Source organism: Sinocyclocheilus grahami, unplaced genomic scaffold (genome assembly GCF_001515645.1).
Source record: "Sinocyclocheilus grahami isolate Dianchi unplaced genomic scaffold, SAMN03320097.WGS_v1.1 scaffold412.1, whole genome shotgun sequence".
In the NCBI taxonomy this organism is placed as follows: Eukaryota; Metazoa; Chordata; class Actinopteri; order Cypriniformes; family Cyprinidae; genus Sinocyclocheilus; species Sinocyclocheilus grahami.
In genome coordinates, this window is record NW_015505591.1 from 260,232 (window position 1) to 281,481 (window position 21,250).

Consider the following 21,250-nt stretch of genomic DNA (forward strand, 5'->3'; position numbering starts at 1 on the left):
TTTAAAACTAGGTTGCCTGCATAAATGTTCATTGTTTCAAGATCAAATATAGACAATCCACAGTCTGGGTCTCTTTTTATCCTGTCACTTTTTTGTACTTGAGGAAGGTACATAAACCCAGGCAGATGGTTAGTGCAAATAATGTACTGTTTGTGGTTTTGGATAATGACAAGTGACTCGGGCCATTCTTTAGGCTTTTAATTTTGGGAAACTGTTTTTAGTGGTAATCAAATTAGGCAGTGTACAGATTTGTGTAGATCAGTGGAGAAGTTTTGAATTTATATTGCTTTTTTCCCCCTATAACAATAGTTCTGTATCAGTTTTCCATCTGTAAATTATAATTGAATATCCTGTCTCTAGCCAAAGCTAATGGTGAAAAAAAAGTCAAAAAGGTTGGGACTGCTTTTCTCATCATCTTGCAGAATGATTTTCCTATATAGAGATGGAGGATGGATTTAAAGGGAAAGCAAACTAAATTCACAGAAGTCACTGAGAACTACCTAACAATCACTTAAATCACCTTTTAAGGTTACAAAAATACTTAATGGGTATTTTAATCACACTTTATATGGATGAACAGTTCCAACTACAACAACAGTTACAACTAGATTTAGCTGTGGTATCAGCTCCCAGCCTATCCATACTTTTCCAAGAATTAATTAATACTTTTTATAAGCAAGAAACAGGACAATAAATGCAAAGAAGCATACACAGGGGAAGAAAAATTCACTGCGCCTTCAATACATTTTAAATAACTACCAGTAGTGAGAGCCAACATATGGCAAAGGAAAATAACTAAGATCATATGCACGTAAAATGTTCAGAACATTCTGAAAGACATTATAAAGTTAATACTAGCTGTTCTGAATTTTGCCTTTTCTAAATGATGTTGGACTGTAAAAACGAGAAAGCATATATTCAAAATCTTCTCTGATTGGCCACAGGAGTCTGACTTAATTGAAACCTTCTGTATGGCACGAAGAATTCTGGGACTTTGGCATTTCCCCAAGAATCCTCAGAATGTTCGTTTTTTTTTTAGCCTCTCTCTCTCTCTCTCTCCACTCTTGCTCTTTTTTCCCTCATCCAGCGGTGTCTTACATCAGCTTACTGTGCCTGAATGTGAGATCTGAAAGAGAGGTTCGGAGAGAAAGAAAAAGCCTTGTTTGTATCCTCCTGATTACACACACATCACTTGGAATTAAGAAATCCTTGGACAAATGGTTTGAAAACAGCAGCCCAAGCAGTAAGTTTGCATACGGTCTCTTTTCTTTGTTTTATTTTATTGAAGAAAGTTCGATACTTTCCTTTGTTGGATTCAAGAGAATATGTATATGACTGATTATAATGATGTTAAGATTACTGAACGTGTATTAGTGCTGTTCCGTTGTCTTTTTGTTCAAACTTGCATAGCACCGCTACTGTTTGCATGGCAGACTAAAATAGCGGATAGCAGAGCGACTTGATCCACAGAACTTTTGCTAACCAGCTGTTCTGAATTGACTTTTTAACAAGGTAGTTATGTTATGTTCTAGCTTGTTAAATTTCACGAAAGTGTACTCAAAATACTTGCTCGGATATATTTTGCTCGGAAATTATGCGTTACTGTAGCCTATTAGTTCCTCCTGTTGTCCCTCAGGACTGTCTTCCTCTTATTTCCTTTCCTTTTCTATCCAGCTTTGTCAAATTAAAAATGGGCCTCTTTTATAGTTGTCAGATTAAGAATACAAATTTTGTATTAGAAAGCTTTCTATAAGTTAACATGAGGATGCTATTTCCTAATTCTAATGAGTTTGAATGGTGGCTGTGATACACACACACACACACACAAATTAAAGTACAGTGACTTAAATATCTGTAAGAAGTATTTGGACAGTTGAGCCTCTCAAAAAAATTTATAATATTTTTTTATATTTTGATAAGCACATATTTTAAGCAAAACAGTTCACAAAATTTAAATAGGCCTAGTTTTAAATTGTTTATTAAACATACTGTTCAAAATTATGATGCCAAGTATTTAGACTTTTTCTGTCTTAAAATTTTTTTTTTTTTTTCAAACTTAGTATAATGATCATAAATTATGAATTTACACCTGTTGTTGCTTGCTAGGACCACCTGTGTGCACTTGAGGTTAACCGACTTCATGCATCCTCTAAAAATCACCTTGAGACAGATTGGTTTATGAGAAAAGCTGATTTGTTTGTCACTTGTTTTGACATTTTTAAATGTGATTTAAATACTTTTGAGGTCACTGTATATCCTTGCACTTTGCAGCTGAACCTGGTGTGTGTTAGACATAACCTCACTACCGGCGTTACACAGTGATGACCTTTCCAAGACGTCAACCTGCGTATGGTCAGTTTATATATCCTTAATTTACGTAAGCATTTAAGAATCCAAAGTTTTAATTTAAGTTCGCTTTATATTCACAGTATGTAATTCAACTACCTGCTAGATGCAGTAAGAGTCAATGAAGATTTTCAAGCCTTATTGAGGGATAATTTATGTGTAATTCAGCTTAGTGCTTGCATATCTTTTGGGTGCGAGCAGGGTAAGAAGTAATAGAAATCCTGTATGACAATATTATCTTCAATATCTTTCAGACGACTTGGTGGATAAAGAGATGGCGCAGAGACTGCCGATACATATCGAATAACTCTGAAAACATAATTTTAAGCCAGGCCTTTAGTACTAATATGTATTAGTACCATATTAATGCATTTACATATTTTTTTTTATGCTTACATTTCAAAGATATTAATAATTAACATTGAGTCATTGTACATTACATTATAATTTTACTTGGAGTTTAATATGGGATTGTGAAACCATTCAACCATTCTTTTTAACTTTAGATTTGGTTGCAGGTAATTTAATACTCTATTTCTTACAAAAAAGATCAGGAAAGACTTCACTTTTCTCACTTGTTACACTGATGTAAGATTTTGAATAGGTAGCAGAATATGTTTGTGTCCATAAACCTTATACTTTTCTTATTCTTCCTTCTTAACCTGAATTAGTCTGGATACACAAAGAGAAAAAATATGTACAGTGTATGCATTTTTGCAGGTAATGAAAACATATATAAAAACTTGCAAGCAGACGATGCCTGTAATTAATTGCTGCAGTTGAGTTATATTCTATATTATATGCATGGCAGACTGTTTTTATCGTATAATATGAAAACAGCCCTCTTAATCATGAAATATATATAGATTTAAAATGTATATTTTTAGAGTTGATTAGAATTCAACTTTTTTAGCTTAAATCTGCTCTTTTGGAAATATTTTTCAATGACGTTTCAGGAAGAAAGCACCCACTGCTTGCTTTGAGTCTTGTATGATTCATGCAACACTTCGTAAACTAACTGTTGCTTTCAGAAAGGAAATGGAAAAGGTTTTTTTCCACTGGCAAAGTTGTTAGGTGTAGTTTAAGTCAGAAAGCTCAGGAGAGAGTATATGTTACATTCCAGTGTGTTTTGTGCAGGTGCACAGATGAAGTTCACCAGAACTATGAGCCACTGGACCATATTGCTTTACACCGTAAAAAGCAGTCTAAAAAAACCGAACGTGATCTTCAACTCTAATTACTTCTGACTGCTTATCGTGGTTTAAATTGCGAATGGTTATGCAATGCTCTGTTGTGCTTTGAGGCATTGCAGTCAAGATTTTATGACTAATTGTTTTTCGAATCATTTTCATACCACCATTATTAGCAAACTTCAGTTTATACTGTTTGTGGCTCTTTATTCTTTTAATTGTGATAAAATTTTGTCCAGTATGACACTTTTGTTTAAAAAGACAAAATGACGTTTTTCAGTCACCTGTGCTACCCCAAATAGGTTAGAAGAAAAGTGGAAAACATCTACTCATCACAAAACCTCATGATACTGTAACATGTGTCGTTGCACTTGCATCTGTTTTTGCTATCACCTGGCTCTAATTTTGCTGGAACTGCCATTTGATTTGGATTTATGCATTTCCATGAAAGTAAAATATCTGCAATGCTATGACCATTGCTTTAGGGAGGAATGAAAGAGGTTTCAAATGAAAAACACATGTTCTCTTCATACCTAAATTTACAGGTGTGTGAATATCAGCCTGACAAATAAGATCCATTCACTCCAGTGGTACGTAGTATGCTAAATAAAATGCACTATTGTAGTTATTGTAGTGCTAATTTCAGATCTGAATTGCACTAAGCTGCACTCTTACTCAGACTTATATTAAGCTAAACTGACTGAAATGGTGTAGAAATTGCTAGTAAATTGCACAAACAATTTCAAAAAATGGAAAAAACACATTGAGGTAAACATGAAATTTTGAAGTAGAAAAACTGAAATAGTGTTTTGTTTTAAACATACTCCAATCTTTGTTTTATTGACGACTTCTTTACATTGTAGAAATGTTTGGAGGAAGTTAGTGTCATCTAATCCTGAAGTAAGTCTCTAAACTGTGCAAGATTTTGAAATACATGATTGTGAACTTCTCACTGCCATCATTTTTGAAGCCTATGATAAAATCCTGACAGTAAATTGCGGTGAGCAGTGAAGGGAGGCTCTAAAGCATAACCAAAAGGGCATATAGTTGTCTTGAAAGGTGGCGTTTGAAGAGCCCTTCACTGTCATTTTTGGGTTATTTGGTTGGTTAAGTTCTCAGATCTTGGAATGCTCTCACTTACAGGGCCACAAATTGAAACCAGATTTTGTCACTGATGTGCAATGAGATTTAATTGAGGCCTTTAGATAAAGAATGACTTATCTGTCTTCCAATCTCTATGAAACTGTCATTAGCTTATGTGCTGTATTCTATAATGAGAGTCTGGTTAGAGTTCAGATTTGTTCAGAACAAAGTTTATAGGAAAACTATTAATTAATTTAAAACCTGCATATACTGTTTTATTGTAAATTGTTACAAATCTCTAGTTTTTGTTAAAAAATATAGCATAACCTAAATACAATATAATATTTAATATATAATATTCTACTATATAATTATTTTAATGATGAGAAATAGTATATATATATATATATATATATTTATGTGTGTGTTTTAGCATTTAGTTTTAATTACTTTTTCTTATTGTAAGTCGCTTTGGATAAAAGCGTCTGCTAAATGACTAAAAGTAAAGTAAGTAAGATGTGTGATCCAATCTGAAGTTGTCATTTAGTTTATTTGCTGTATTCTTTAGCAGAGACTGGTTAGAGTTAAGATTTATATCTAGAACAAAACCTATATGGAGACTTAAAATATATAGGTTACCTTCGATAATATAATACAACAATATAAAATAATATAGAATTATTTTAATGACTTAACCAGATTTTGACATTGATGTGTTATGATTTTTAATTAAGACCTTTAGATTTGACCTATCTGTCTTCCAGTCTAAAGTTGTCCTTTAGCTTCTCTGCTATAATGAGATACTGGCTAATGTTAGAGTTAGTATTTGTTTGTATAGAACAAAGCTTGTATGGAGACTATTGATTTAGTTAAACCTACAGTACATAAACTTTGATTGTTCAATTTGGTATAACTTCAATATAATATAATAATATAATTCAATAAAATATATATGTTTGAGTGATCTTTGAAGTGTAAGCATTGTATCAAATTACATTGATCTCTGTCCATCCTGAAAAAGGTTGACCCCTTTAAATATTAAAACATGGCTCAAGCATCAACCTACAGTACATAAACTTTCATTGTTCAATTTGGTATAACTTCAATATAATATAATATGCTGTAATATAAAAAAATATATATGTTTGAGTGATCTTTGAAGTGTAAGCATTGTATCAAATTACATTGATCTCTGTCCATCCTGAAAAAGGTTGACCCCTTTAAATATTAAAACATGGCTCAAGCATCCTCGATGTGGCACAGGAAAAAGTGCAGAACGATAAAAGCTTTGCATATAAAGTGCGATTTACTCTTTATTGCTGTGGTTTTCACAGCACATTAAGAAAACGCTTACCTGTAAAATCCAGCATTCATCCCAAATGTTAATTGAACTGTAAAAATGGAGTAGCTTTTGCATACATACCTAGCTATGAGCTCTGCTATTTAAATTCAAAGAGCACACTGTGTCCTCATTGCAAAATCACTGACACTATTTTTGACTTTCATTTCCTTTTTCCTGATATGGGCCTCATGCTGTTTATAAGGTAGCCAGGCTCTGTGCGAGGCCACGTTTTTACTTTAAAAGCGATCTTCACCTATTGCATGTGAATGATGTTGACTAAAGCACCTAGAAGACGTAGTGTAATGTGTAATTGACTCGTTTTGCCAAGTTGCACTGAAGAGCCAGTATTGTGGTTTGGAATCAGCTAAATCCTATATTTACACTTTGAGGTCTCACAAGGGCCACGGCCTTCATGTGCACTATTGGCCCTCTGTACTGTGAGGTGTTGTGTTTAATAAGGTCCTTCAATTCACTAATGGTTTCTCTTTAAATACTGTTATCAGATAAATAAATAAAAAAAGATGTTTTAGTGTGATTTTCTGAAATTATATTTTCTCAATAATAGTATTTTAGCTTGTTACTGAGAGTCTGTTTATGGTTAGAATCTCTGGGATCATTGGAAAACTGATTTGCCACCCCCAACCTACTATTAAATAGACAAAACCAATTTGTTTTCCCTTCTTATTTTAAGTTTTCGTAACTCCGGTATACTAATTGCCCCAATGGGAATTATACCTTTTTATATACTTGCAAAATATTATTAACATGAAAATATATATTAATAATCAAACTGGCTTCTAAGATGTTTAATGGCTTTACTATTCACAGTACCTTCTTTTCTAAAGAAAATATTTAGAGCAGTTGAGCACAATAATCTGCAGAATTAATTTGAAATATTTATAACGACAGCTCTTGTTGCTTTTTCTAAATCCCACCAAATTAGTTCATAAAAATGTTTAATTCTTTTTGACTTGACTAATTAATTGTCTTGTTAAAAGCTAATGCAAAGTTCTTGTGAGATTATTTATTACTGTTATTTAAAGCATCTTAATGTGAAGTTTTTGCAGGCTTTTGATATATTGCACTGCAAATTTTCCCCATTCAACCATTATGAGTGAGATTTCAGGTAACTATTATTAATACACTTATGCATATGTCAGACACTTTTACCCAAAGTGGCCTACAGTATATGAAGAGTTCATTTGCAAAAACCGATAACTCCGTTTTTAACAATTTTCAAAAATCATGTTTTTTCATTGTGCATTCCAATGAATTGCAATCAAACTGCAGTTGGGTTATTTTGATTAGGTTAAAAAATAACTAAAAATACAGCTAACTAACACAATAAAAACATCATAACAATAAAAACATGAGTTTTGAAAATTAAAAAAAACAGAGTTATCTGTTTTTGCAAATAAACTCTTCATATGTATACATACATTTTACGAGTGCATGCATTCCCTGGGAATTGACCTATGAACTTGTATTTTCATAGCACCATTCTGTTCCAGGTATTCTTTTGTAATATGCATACTAATGTATCAAATATGAAATTAGAGAATTATGTAGTTTAGTCAGCATCTTAAAGTCAAGTGAACTTAAAGATTCTAGTAACAATTTACAATAAGGTCTCATTCGTTAACATTAGAGTTAATGCATTATACCCTGAATTAACACTGAGTAATTCATAGCTTTTATTTTATTTAATAACATTTGTAATTTATATTTAATATAAGTAAATTTGTTCATTGTTTGTTTGTGTTAGTTCAGAGTTCATTAATTAATGTTAAGTGATGCAGCTTTTGATTTAAAAATGACTCATTATTTTGAAATTAACATTAAATAAATGCTGTAGAAGTGTTGTTCATTGTTAGTTGATGTCAACTGATGTTAACAAATGAAACCTCATTGTAAAGTGTTAAAAAGGTGCCATTAATAAACACTGTGTGCTAGTAAGTACCAAAAGTTCATCTAAGATGACAAAAGTGTTTTTTTTTCTTTCTCCAGAATTCCATGTGGAATATTCCTCACATTAAGCCATTAAAACAAATATACTAGGAAAAAAGCACTTTTGCGCTTTTTTCAGTGAAATGGAGGTTAGATCATGTGGGAGATCTGAATGTGTCCTGATTTCATTCCACTTTTCTAAGGCTTATGTTTCTAAGATGTATTAACTGAATCTCGGGGCTAGTAAACAAACTGGTCCAAACTGTCAAAAAAAAAAAAGATTATCATAAAAAGAAGTTTCTTATGCTAATAAAGGTGGCATTTATTTGATTAAAAATACTGAAAGACATTTTATACAATATAAATAACACTTTTCTATTTTAACATATTTTATGTTTTTAATTTTTTTTTTATTTAGGTTTAAATTTTAAATGTAATTTATTCCTTTGACCTGTGGTCAAAACCGTTACTCCACTCTTTAGTGTCCCATGATCCTTCAGAAATCATTTTAAAGGGGTCATATGATGCAATTTAAATTTTTCCTTTCTCTTTGGAGTGTTATAAGCTCTTGGTGCATAAAGAAGATCTGTAAAGTTGCAAAGACTAAAGTCTCAAATCCAAAGAGATATTCTTTATAAAAGTTAAGAGTCAACCACGCCTACCTAAAACGGCTCATTCTAACACGCCTACATGTCTACATCACAATGTGGGAAGATTTGCGTAACACCGCCCAAATGTTCACGCAAAGAAAGAAGGCATAACTTTTATTCTCGCTGTTGCCGTCGCTGCCATGTAATCCACAAATTACTTAAGTTATTCGGTTTATAAACGTGCCTGACACTCTCTCTGATGCAAAATAAACCAATATCCCGAGTTATTCAGTTACTCCTAACTGTACATTGACTGAACTGCTAAAAGAGAACCGATGATGGGATGTGCACGAGCAGAGCAGCTGGATTGAGTCTCGTCCTGCTGGGAGATGGCATCACAGTATGTTACGGGGCGTAACATTTCCGTCACACACTTGAGGTATTCGGCCAATCACAACGCACTGGATAGCTGGCCAATCAGAGCACACCTCGCTTTTTCAGACCGATGAGCTTTGTAAAAATTTACGCGTTTCAGAAAGGCGGGGCATTGAGGAGAAACAATAATGTACATTTATATGGAAAATAATGTGTTTTTTTTACCTTAAACCGCATAAACACATTTCATTACACCAAATACACGACATAATGTTATTTTTAGCAACGTCATATGACCCCTTTAATATGCTGATTTGGTGTTCAAGAAACATTTCTTATGGTCAGTGTTGAAAACAGTTGGACTGCTTAATATTTTTGTGGGAAGCGTGCTAAATTTTTTCAGGGTTTGTCTATGAAAAGAAAGTTGAAAAGAACAGCATTTATTTAAAATAGATTTTTTTTAAATAGTGTAATAGTCTTAAAAAAAACTGACCCCATTTTTTTTTTGTATTGTGTGTTCCTTATGCTAAGTGACTACGTATACTTTTAATGCAGACTATTTAAGTTATAATGTCTTCTTTGAAGTGTATGAAGCATGGCAGATAATTTAGTAAGCTGCAGTATGAGCTTTCCTTTGTAATTCCTTAGAGTCGCTGGTAAAATGATTTTAAACATTCCAAAGTACTTGGGTGAAACAAATGAGAAACTTTAACAGCTGCTAAATATAACGTGCCAGTCTTGAAATGGTCCTGTCTGAAAGTCTGAAGTGTCTGAAATTTTAAAAACCATCCATTTTCTGAAATGTTTGCCTACTTTGTCTTCTCAAGTTATGTGTTTAGGTCACGACAGCTTCATAATGCAGTATACTACTAGCATACACACACTGACTGGTTTTAGAGACAGATCTCTTATTTCTTCCCCCGTTGTGCCCCGTCTGCCCGTGTCCCCTTTAATTATTCTCATCTGCCTCCTTGCAGAATCACTCAATGTGAACACCATGATTGGTGACATTTGAGGAATGGCCTCGTAGGGCTGGTACCAATTTCAAACACAGCAGGCCGTTAAATCATATATTATGCTGTAAATGTGTGGAGCACATATGAACGCTTCAGAGGCAACCGTCCAGTAATTCCATATGTTGACTACAGTCTCAGTGTGACCTAGATCATCTGCTCTGTTCACACTCTGCCTGAAGTATGTTTCAGCATGGTCATAAACTGAGGGACATAAACTATGTTTCTGTGCAGTACGGGAATACTTGAGGGACCTTTTGAAATGCATTTGAAAGGAATAAACTCCCAACATACACTGGCTGAGAGAATGAAATATATATATATATATATATATATATATATTATTTTTTTTATTTTTTTTACATAGAGCATTAAGGTATTGTACACTGGCAAAAATTGTATAAAGTTTTATAAAAAGTTTGATAATTAAGATTTTTTAAAATGTTTTTGAAAGTCTTGCATGCCCACCAAGGCTGTATTTATTTGATAATAAATAGTTAAAACTGTAATATTATTATTTAGTCCTGGGATGGCAAGACGGAATTTTCAGAAACTATTACTCCATACTTCAGTGTCACATGATCCTTCAGAAATAATTTAATTTGGCTGATTTGGTGCTCAAGAAACATTACCGATTATTATCAGTGTTGAAAAGTTATTTTTTTTTAATAAACTGCTTAATGCTTTTGTGGAAATTGACACACTAAAATTTTGTGATACACATAACTTTGGGGTAACTGAGAATTCAAAACAAACAAATAAATACTTTTAATCAGCAAAAAAATTGTAAGCATTGTTAAAATGATTGAAAGCGAAATGTAAAATATTACAAAGGATTCATTTTTTCTAATGCTGTTATTTTGAACTGTTCATCAGATAATCTATGAAAATATGTATTTTGGTTTCCACAAGACATATCAAGCTTTCAGCAACTCAGCATATTATATTGATTTTTGAAGGATCACGTGACACTGAAGGCATTACCATCACAGGAATACATTTCATTTTAAAATATTTTTTTAATTGTAATAATATTTCACAATATTCCTGTTTTTACTGTATTTTCTTATTCAAATAAATGCAGCCTTGGTGTGCAAAACCAAAACTTTAAAAAATATTAATTATTCTGAACTTTTGACCGGTAATTTAATACTGCATTTTGGATACAAATGACACCTTAGTGTTATCCATTATCAATATTTACCAGGTTTACTAGACCGGTTTATTAGAACCTAAATTTAGCACCAATTATTATTCTTAAAGACAATACACAATGCAATTTAATAATAAATACAATAATACTATACAATGTAATATTGTATTTGCAGTGGCATTAACTGACAATCTTCTGATATCTCTGAAATGTTAAAAAAACAAGGTGTTAAGTGTTTGAAACTTTGGATTATGGCTTTGGGAAATTCTGGCAAAATAATACACCAAAGAATCCTCTCCCCACTGCGCTGTAACCCCGGTATGCACTGCAGCGAGTAATTGAGGGTCCTTGTAACCCAGGTCATGACTGCTCTTTCCCGTGTGTGTGGTATCCCCTCTGCTTGGGAGTTCACACAGAGGTTTGCCGAGTCACACGTGTTAACCAAACAGGGTTGTTCCTGGGGAGACAAAGCACATTTATAAGAGCCACCATAAAAAGGATGAACTGAGTTGTTTCTCATTATTGAGCTCTCAGAGCCCTGCCCCTGTCAAAATCACTTCACAGTGTTCTTCATTGTTCTTTTATTTTGTTTTTGTTTGTTTCATTTGTTTAGTGTTTTGTTTTGATAAAAAAAATTGTTTTATTTTGTTTTGTTGAGGTTTGTTTTTTTGTTTTTTTGTTGTTTTAGTTAAGTTTTTTGTTTAATTGAATTAGTTTTGTTTGTTTCATTTCTTTGTTGTTGTTGTTGTTTAGATTTAATTGAAGTTTTGTTTTGTTTTGTTGCAATAGGGCCCAAGAAGCTGTCCAGCCATAATGTGGAGCCTGCATATACAAGCACATCAATGATTTTAACAATAATTCAATAATTCTTCTGCTAAGCAATGTGGTTGTTCAAGGGTTAGTTCACCCAAAAATTAAAATTCTGTCATTAATTACTCCCCCTCATGTCGTTTCAAACCCGTAAGACCTTCGTTCATCCTCAGAACACAAATTAAGATATTTTTGATGGAATCTGAGAGCTGTCTGACCCTGCATAGACAGCAATACAACTGAAATGTTCCCAAGTCCAGAAACATAGCAAGAAGATCTGTAAAATAATATACGCTACATCAGGGGTTTTACCGTAATTATACGAACCTACGAGAATACTTGCGCAAAAGAAGTAACAATTCGTCTCCTCCACATCACCCTGGTGCCATTTTGGAGAATATACGCTGGACGTAAACAACGTATGCTGTTCTGTGTCTGCAGTGTCACGCCAGATCTGTTGCCTACGTTGTTTGCGCTTTGATTTGAATGAAAACAACATATCCGCGTGATGCAGCTGACACAGAATAGCATACGCTGTTTACGTCCAGCGGATATTCTCCAAAATGGCACCAGGGTGATGTGGAGGAGATGAATTGTTGAATAAAGTCGTTGTTTTTCTTTTGCGCGCACAAATTATTCTCGTAGCTTTGTATAATTGCGGATGAACCACTGATGTCACATGGATTATTTTACAGATCTTCTTGCTACGTTTCTGGACATGGGAACATTTCAGTTGCGTTGTGGTCTATGCAGGGTCAGACAGCTCTCAGATTCCATCAAAAATATCTTAATTTGTGTTCCGAGGATGATCGAAGGTCTTATGGTTTTGAAACGACATGAGGGGGAGTAATTAATGACAGAATTTTCATTGTTGGGTGAACTAACCCTTTCAGCCAAAATGGCTTTGAACGCAGCTCAGCCAATCATAATCAAAGACTGAAACTATCTATTTTAAGAAATACAATGAAATTCATGCATTCTTAGTGTGACAGATATGTCCAAATACATTGGAGACACTTATTATCATACCCTTAGGGAGTTCCTTTGATTAGTGTGCCTTATTACCGTAGTGAATGTTCAAAGGGTGTGTTGTATGTTGAGTCTATGAGGCCTTTGTCGGTCCTTTAAAACCTCTTTGAAACGTTCAAACTTAAATGAGGCCGACGAGGCAGAAATCTGCCTGATGATCACACATGTTCATGTTATATAGGGCAGTCCTACTTTAATCCTGTGAGGAGAGTTTTGTTTGGCTGATGATGAAGACTTTTCTTGGCTTCTTAAGGTCTCCAGCAGAGATCCAAAGTCACTTTTGTCCCAACCTTAAAGATTTTAAGCTGAACTTGAATAACTTTGATAAATGTGCATGCTGCTGTTTCAATTATAAAATGCATGTTTAGTTTCTGTTGATATAACAAAGATTGATTACTGAGGACATCATTATTAAAAATGATGGTTTTCCAGTTTACATGGTTTTACAAGATTGTTTGTATTTAGTAATAGACATTGTGTATCATAATGAAAAATTACACTCTTCCATTCAATTACAATGAATTTGCTCCAAGAATATAGCACACAAGTGGTATAGACCAACTTTTATATGTAGTTTACATAAGGTTTTTAAATATAGCTATTCAGCATATAGATTGTCTAATAATCTAGTTGACTAAAAAACCTGGCATTGTGTAATACGTTGTGTAATGTTGCTGACTAATTGGACAAATTACTTTGTTCCTTTTTATACATCGCTTTGGATAAAAATGTTTTCTACATGCATAAATGTAAATGTAGTTTTTTTTCGTCTTAAATCTACTCTTACCATTCTTTGTAAGTACACAGAAAATAACTTTGATGGGTTTTGAATGAATTGAGAGTGAGTTCATATGATATTTTTTTTTAATCAATTATTCCTTAAATTTTTTTATGTTACATAACTCATCATGAATCATGTGTTGAGACATTTTCAAGGAGCCAGGACAGTCATGCACAGTCAAAAGCAGTGAGTAATCCTGCGCTTGTTTACAATCCAGCATGTACGTTTCATTTTCTCCATTATAATTAAAGCAAATTTAGTTTTAGTCTGCAGCATCTGTCTTTATAAGACTAAGTATAGTTTACTGAATGAAATTGGCATGTAAAATTGAGTTTTGGACAATATATCCTGACATTACAGACTCTTAATTATGTGTCATAAGCAATTCTGTTGTTCACTGGTTCTTGAAAACATGCATGTTGTGTAATAATAATGTAGTAAGACAGTACTATTTCATATTATGATCAGTAAAGACTTTGTTCCTTTTTATACATCGCTTTGGATAAAAATGTTTTCTACATGCATAAATGTAAATGTAGTTTTTTTCGTCTTAAATCTACTCTTACCATTCTTTGTAAGTACACAGAAAATAACTTTGATGGGTTTTGAATGAATTGAGAGTGAGTTCATATGATATTTTTTTTAATCAATTATTCCTTAAATTTTTTTATGTTACATAACTCATCATGAATCACGTGTTGAGACATTTTCAAGGAGCCAGGACAGTCATGCACAGTCAAAAGCAGTGAGTAATCCTGCGCTTGTTTACAATCCAGCATGTACGTTTCATTTTCTCCATTATAATTAAAGCAAATTTAGTTTTAGTCTGCAGCATCTGTCTTTATAAGACTAAGTATAGTTTACTGAATGAAATTGGCATGTAAAATTGAGTTTTGGACAATATATCCTGACATTACAGACTCTTAATTATGTGTCATAAGCAATTCTGTTGTTCACTGGTTCTTGAAAACATACATGTTGTGTAATAATAATGTAGTAAGACAGTACTATTTCATATTATGATCAGTAAAGGTGGGAGTGATATTTTGACTGAACTGGTCATCCGTATTGGCACTAACACAAAAATACATAAGGGCTCTTGATTTCCTCTGGCGGTCACAAGAAAAAAAGGTATTCAAGGAGGTGATGGTTACATTCAAATATTTGCGACATTTAATCAACTGCTATCATTCAGGTTTTTGTTTAATGCTAAGAATGTCACACATATATGGTGATGAATTGCTGTCTGAGAGATTTACGAAAGAAATCATAAATAAAAGTGTAAAAAAAGCATTCACATTCTTTTGTGTTTTACCGTTAAATCAATATACTTTTTAATAGTTCTCACTGTTGCTGTGTTTTGTTAAAATTGTACATAACAGTATATTTTCCTGATGTTCCAGTTAAAGTGAAAATGACACATTCTTAAAACTTTGCCAGTGGAACAAAATCCACATACAGCCTATATAAGATATATTCACACATTGCAAACATATACTGTATAGTGTTGGGCAAGACTGTAGTTAACTAAATTACTAACTACTCTAGAGAGGAATTAGCTAGCTAAGCTGAAAGCTACTCTTACAGAAAGAAGCTAGTAAAGGTAGAAGACAAGACCTCAGATGATGCCCTGAAACAACATACAAGACTACCAAACTTTGCTATAAGTTTGATCACAACATATAATCATTGCTGTTAATAGTGTTCACCGTCTGTTTGATTACATGTCTTTAACAAACTGCATGATATGGACATCTTAACCACTGATAAGTCACTCCTAAATATAATGTAGAAACTTTAATTTTCTGTAAAGCTGCTTTGCAACTATTTGTATTGTGAAAAGCGCTATTCAAATAAACTTGAATTGAATTGAAAAGGATTTTGAGCTATATTTAAGCTACTTCATATTGTCTATAAATATAAAATATGTAAATATGAACTATTAGAAGGTCACCTGTGAAAAGGAATTTTTTGTGAATATAATGTTTCCAGACATTATATTCCAATTGAATGAAAATGTGTTATACTGTAGATTACATTTATAGTAAATGCACTTTGCATTTTTGTCCATCTTAAGTACATCTTTATATGTAATTTCAGTTACACTTTAGAATAGGGAACACATATTCACTGTTAATTAAGAGTTTTCTCTCAATAAACTGCTAATTTGCTGCATATCAATAGATAGTAAGAAAGTTGTTGGTATGGGGTAGGATTAAGGGATCTAAAATATGGTCATGCAGGATAAGGCATTAATATGAGCTTTATAAGTACTAATAAATGGCCAGTATGTTAGTAATATGCATGCCAATAAGCAGCTAGTTAATAGAGAGAATTGGTCCTTGAAAATAAAGTGTTACCGTAATTTCATAATTACTTCTTTTGTCATATGAAATATGGTTAAAATGTACTGTAGAATGTACTGGGAAGCATTTAGGGTAACCTAAAATATACTTTAATATAATTTTTATAGAAACTTGTATGTCAGGTATTTAAATGGATTTGTAATAATGAAGTTGCAATTAAAAAATAGTTTTTAAATCTATAAAAACAAAAATATAATACATTTTTGCAGTGTTCCATTTTTCTAACCTTTTTATAGCATACTTTAAGACATCTGCATAATCTATCAGTGTAAATATGAAAGTTAAAAAGTGCTGGCTAGTTTTATTGTGTGTCTGTGTTTGCTCAAAAGTGTATGTACAAAGCAGACTTTCATAAAAGGCTCTGTTGATGGTCAGTAGTTGAAGTAAACCCAGAAAGCATGTATTTTCTCTTTGAACTCTTTGTAAAGTTTTTCTCTCCTGGCCACAATGCCTTATGAAGTTTACCCATAGTTATTGCTGTTCTCACGTCAGTATAATGAATATGGAAATTCCATTATGCTCTGCAGGCAATTATTGCATCTTTACTGACCAAATTAAAACCATCGTCTGAAAATAACAACAACCTGTTTTGCCATTAAATTTGTGTCATGGCTCAGTGCCTTTTCATAATTGGAGAATAAAAACTAAAAGGATGAAGACAGTTCTCAAACTAACAGATGTGCAGAATATGAAATGTATATGAGATTATTAGCTTTTCAGACACTCATTTTTAAGGTTTGGGTGGTAGATGCTATTTAGGCAGCATGAGCAGAAGCGCTTTCTTTTCGTTCCAAACTTGAATTATTTTCTTCCTTGTGTGGAACACAAAAGAAGATATTTTGAAGAATGTTTCCCTCCATACAATGAAAGTTAATGGAGTACAAAACATCACTGTGCCCCACTGGCTGCCATTTGTATGGGTGAAAAAAAAACTAACACTGAGATTTTTCAAAATATCTTTGACAGTTTAAAATGCCATACTGACATGATGAATACTAACAATAAATACTGACGTGAAGGTGAACTCTCCATTTAAACCTGGGCTGAAACTTGCTCAAGGATTGTTAGGGTACAGTTTGATTCCTCTTTACATTTTATTAAGGAGAAATCATGTTAGAACAGTTCCTGGATGTCTGTGGTGAAATGAAGTCATACTTTTTTTTTAACCATGTGTCTCATTCTCCAGGAATGAACGTCCCGTCTCCGCCTGAGATGAAGCAGCTTTGGAAGATGCTCTTTCCGCTCCTTATCCTCCTTTACCTATCGGGAGCTGTCAAGTCTCAAGTAAATCCAGGTAGATGTATATCTATTTTTTCACTGTATAAAAATGAGATTAAATTACTCAAGCTGTAACTAAATGTACTAAATTTAATCATTAAGCTGATCATTTTATCCGAAGCAACTGCAGCCTAGGGTTTAATGGCTTACTCAACAGCACAATAACGGTGGATTTTAGACTTTGTAGGAACTTGAGCCCAATCTTTAACTACTAGTCTACAATATTATACTAATTGAACAGCTACAGTGGTATGGACACTGGTGACATAAATTTGCTCAAAAACTGTGTTTCAAAATTTATGAGACAAGTTACTATGGAAATAAGTTATTGTGGCAATGTGGTCACAATCTCCGATTTTATTGTCCATGAATTTAAGTTTTTCTAAAGGTCAGAGTGCTGCAAGTTGCATTGGGTTTTTTTTGGGGGGGGGGGGGGGGGGTTGGACTAGCTTTGAAACTGCCAGCCTTGTAGTTGTGATCAATCTACGTTTGAGGTCTGAATAAGGTCTGGAAGATGTCCAGATTCCATTCTGGTTCTCATGGCTTCTTCTCTTTTATCTGTGTCTTTCAACTTTAGCTTTCTCTCTCTAGCATGGGTGGTTTGTGGGGAGGAAAGTGTGATGTCAGTGTGAGGTTCAATTATATTTTACAAGGAAACCAGAAGCCAGCTCACGGTGAGCAGCCGTAGAGTAGAGATTTAAGCATAAGTCTGGAAAGCAGCTAATACCACCATGGCTAGAGGCAGTTTCTTCTGGGATCCCCCAGGATGAAAATCACACTGTGCTGTTGTACTATATTGGGCTGTGTTTCTTTATGAAGCAGATGAATTCGATTACCCAAGGTGACATTGCTTCCTTCCACTGATCATGTGTCAGTTTCCTCTGCCATATTTAAAAAATTAAGACCGTAGCCTGACATTAAAGGCTTAACTGATAATGCATTGAGTTTTAAAACACTTTTTACATTTGTATTTGTAGTGCAGTTTAAGGTTCAGAAGCATGCCAATATAGTACGACAAGGAATGCATAATGTTCTTTAATGGTTTCTTTTATAGCCATATTGTGCTTTAATGTATCGGAGAGGAGGATACACCAGTCAATCCAGACTGTTTAATTGTCGAACTACAAAGTAGTGTTTGGCCTGTTTCTGTTGTAAAATGCTTTGTTAAAAATCCCTCTGTGTGGTTTATGTGAAGGGAGTCTGAATTGTTTCAAAGTTTTTGGATGGCTTGTGGTACAAGCAAACATAACAGAATTATACTCAGCTGTTCTGTTGCTGCCTCAATGTTCTGGATTGTTACTTTCCGGTCTGAAAGTATCTGAGAAAAGTGGGTGAAGGAATCCTGCCAAGCATTTTTACCCCAAAAACAAAAGAAAGAAGAAATTACATTTCGAAAAAGGAAAATTAATTATTAGGACCATTAAGTTTTTGATTTGTGACATTATTTTCATGACAATTAAGCAAAAAAATTCTCATAATGTTAAAACAGCATAATATTTAAATAATTTAAGTAAATTGTGTATAGGCATTTATACATAGGACATAATAGTAGTAAGAGGAATCATCGAGAATTTTTTTTACAACATTTTACAATATTTCCTTTTTTTTTTTTACCACACACATTCTTGAGAAATTACACTTTTCATTAGGTTCAATTTTCAGAAGGTTCCTGTACACTTCATATCAAAATACAGATTTAATAGGACATACTCACAACTGAAAAACAAATTTCACAGTCCTTAATTTACTGTTTTTTTAAGTAATTATATAATTTATGCAATTTTTTTTGCACTTCAGCGTCTGTTTATAGTGTAGGGGGCGGGACGCTTCAGATTCTAGAGAGCTAGATGAGAAGCTAAAGTGCAGAGTGATGCCATCAAAATCGTTGATCTATATCGGAAGTGAGAGACTATAAGTTTTGAATGCTTATACAGTGGTGTGAAAAAGTGTTGGCCCCCTTCCTGATTTCTTATTTTTTTGCATGTTTGACGCACTTTAATGTTTCAGATCATCAAACAAATTTAAATATTACACAAAGATAATGCAAGTAAATACAAAATGCAGTTTTTAAATGATGATTTCATTTATTAAGGGAAAAAAGCTGTCCAAACCTACGTGACCCTACGTGAAAAATGAATTGCCCCCTCCTGTTAAATCATGAAAGAACTGCAATTAACCACATTATTTTAGAAAGCTGAGTTAAAATTCCCTAGCCACATCCAGGCCTGATTACTGCCAGACCTGTTGAATCAAGAAATCACTTAAATAGAACCTGTCTGACAAAGAGAAGCATGGTTAAAGAGCAACACAATCATGCTGTGATCTAAAAAAATTCAAGAACAGATGAGAAACAAAATAGTTGACATGTATCAGTCTGGAAAGGATTATAAAGCCATTTCTAAAGCTTTGGGACTCCAGCGAACCATTTTCACGTAGTTAAAATAAATTTAACTATTTATTTTTTCCCTTAATAAAATAAATAATAATTTAAAAACTGCATTTTGTATTTACTTGCATTATCTTTGTGTAATATAAAAATTTGTTTGATGATCTGAATCTTTTAAGTGTGACAAATATGCAAAAAATTAAAAAAACAGGAAGGGGGCCAACACTTTTTCACACCACTGTATATTGTATATACGTGAATTTTTGGAGCATACTAGCTTATAGATAACCTAAAGGCTAACATATTCATACAAAAAGCCAAAAACCTTCAACTTTGATTTCATGGGGACTTTAACATACATAAGTTCTTGAGAAATTACAAGTTTCATGAGATTCATTCATTCATGAAGGGTTCCTGTGCACTTCATTCTGAAAATACAGATTTAAAATGATATGGTGGAAATAATTGTCTCAACAAGCTCAATATTCACTACAATCTGCGTGTTGATTTTTTTTTCTTTGCTATGCTGTGCTGTGCTTTACAGTTTGGATCAACACACTACAGTGCTTTGAAACATTTCCTTAGCAATATATCATGGTATCTCATAATTGCTGCTGAATATTATTACTTCTCATCACAGACACTTAAAAAATCTTCAGTTTAGACTTTCTTTTTCACAGGCTGGCGGTTAGAAAGGAAAGAACACCATGCTAAAGGAGTGGTGAAATGTAACGGGATAGAGTCCATCACTCAAACCTCATTGAACTGCGTGTGAGCTCTGTGTGAGGATGTGACCTTGCTTTGAGTTTATTATTGAATGTAGCAGGAGCGCAAGCATGATTGTTTACAATGGATTCAACAATCAGACTGGAGTCTGTGGCTTGTACATACCAGACATTTTGACAACAGGAAAGTATATTGAAACAGCTTCTATTTCTTACTTTTCCCCCTTTTTTTGCTCCAGAGGCTCTGTGTGTTTTTCAGAAATTTGTTTCTGCAGCTCATAAGTCATGGCAGCAGACTCTCTCACGTTTACAGTTTGATCGTTTTGGTATTCGACTAATTCAATTAAGTGACAGAAGTTAACGACAGTGTTGCTTTCCACGAAGGTGGTGAATTTCCGTTCTTTCCAGGAGAGAGAGATGCTGTAACCTCTTTAAATATCAGTTTTGCTCCTTCATATTTCCGCTGGGAAAAAAGCAGCATTTTTTCCCTACTTCTGGAAAAGTGTGTTGCCGAACTCAGTAGCTATGGGATCTCCTCTGCCAACTTTCCTCTGTTTAAAATTCTCAAAGACTGTAGTTATACCATCCTACTCCCTGCTTTTTTCCACTTTGAGTAATAGACTCTTACTTTTTTCTACTGTAAAAAAAGAAAAAGAAAAAGAAAGAAAGACAAGAAAAAAATGCAAGTGCCTCTTCTAGCAGTTTAGATGTGCACAATTAAAAGTGTGTGTATATTAGTATACATGTGTGTGTGTGTGTGTGTGTGCAAGGTTTTAGACCCTGCCGTTAGACAGCAAAAATGGTGGAACAAATGTGCCATTCACAAGGATTAAATA

At 33.4% G+C, this 21,250-nt stretch overlaps 1 protein-coding gene across 3 annotated transcripts in view; it reads left to right on the forward strand.

Annotated features, from left to right (window-relative positions):
• The first annotated feature begins 896 nt into the window (after positions 1–896).
• Positions 897–21,250, forward strand: part of LOC107551036 (discoidin domain-containing receptor 2-like) — a 35,475-nt gene continuing 15,121 nt past the window's right edge. For all 3 annotated transcript variants that reach the window (XM_016232518.1, XM_016232520.1, XM_016232519.1), the window contains exons 1-2: positions 897–1,243; positions 17,212–17,319. In XM_016232518.1, the coding sequence (XP_016088004.1) occupies positions 1,021–1,243; positions 17,212–17,319 (331 nt within the window). In that variant the 5' untranslated portion in view covers positions 897–1,020. The remainder of the gene's footprint in view (positions 1,244–17,211; positions 17,320–21,250) is intronic.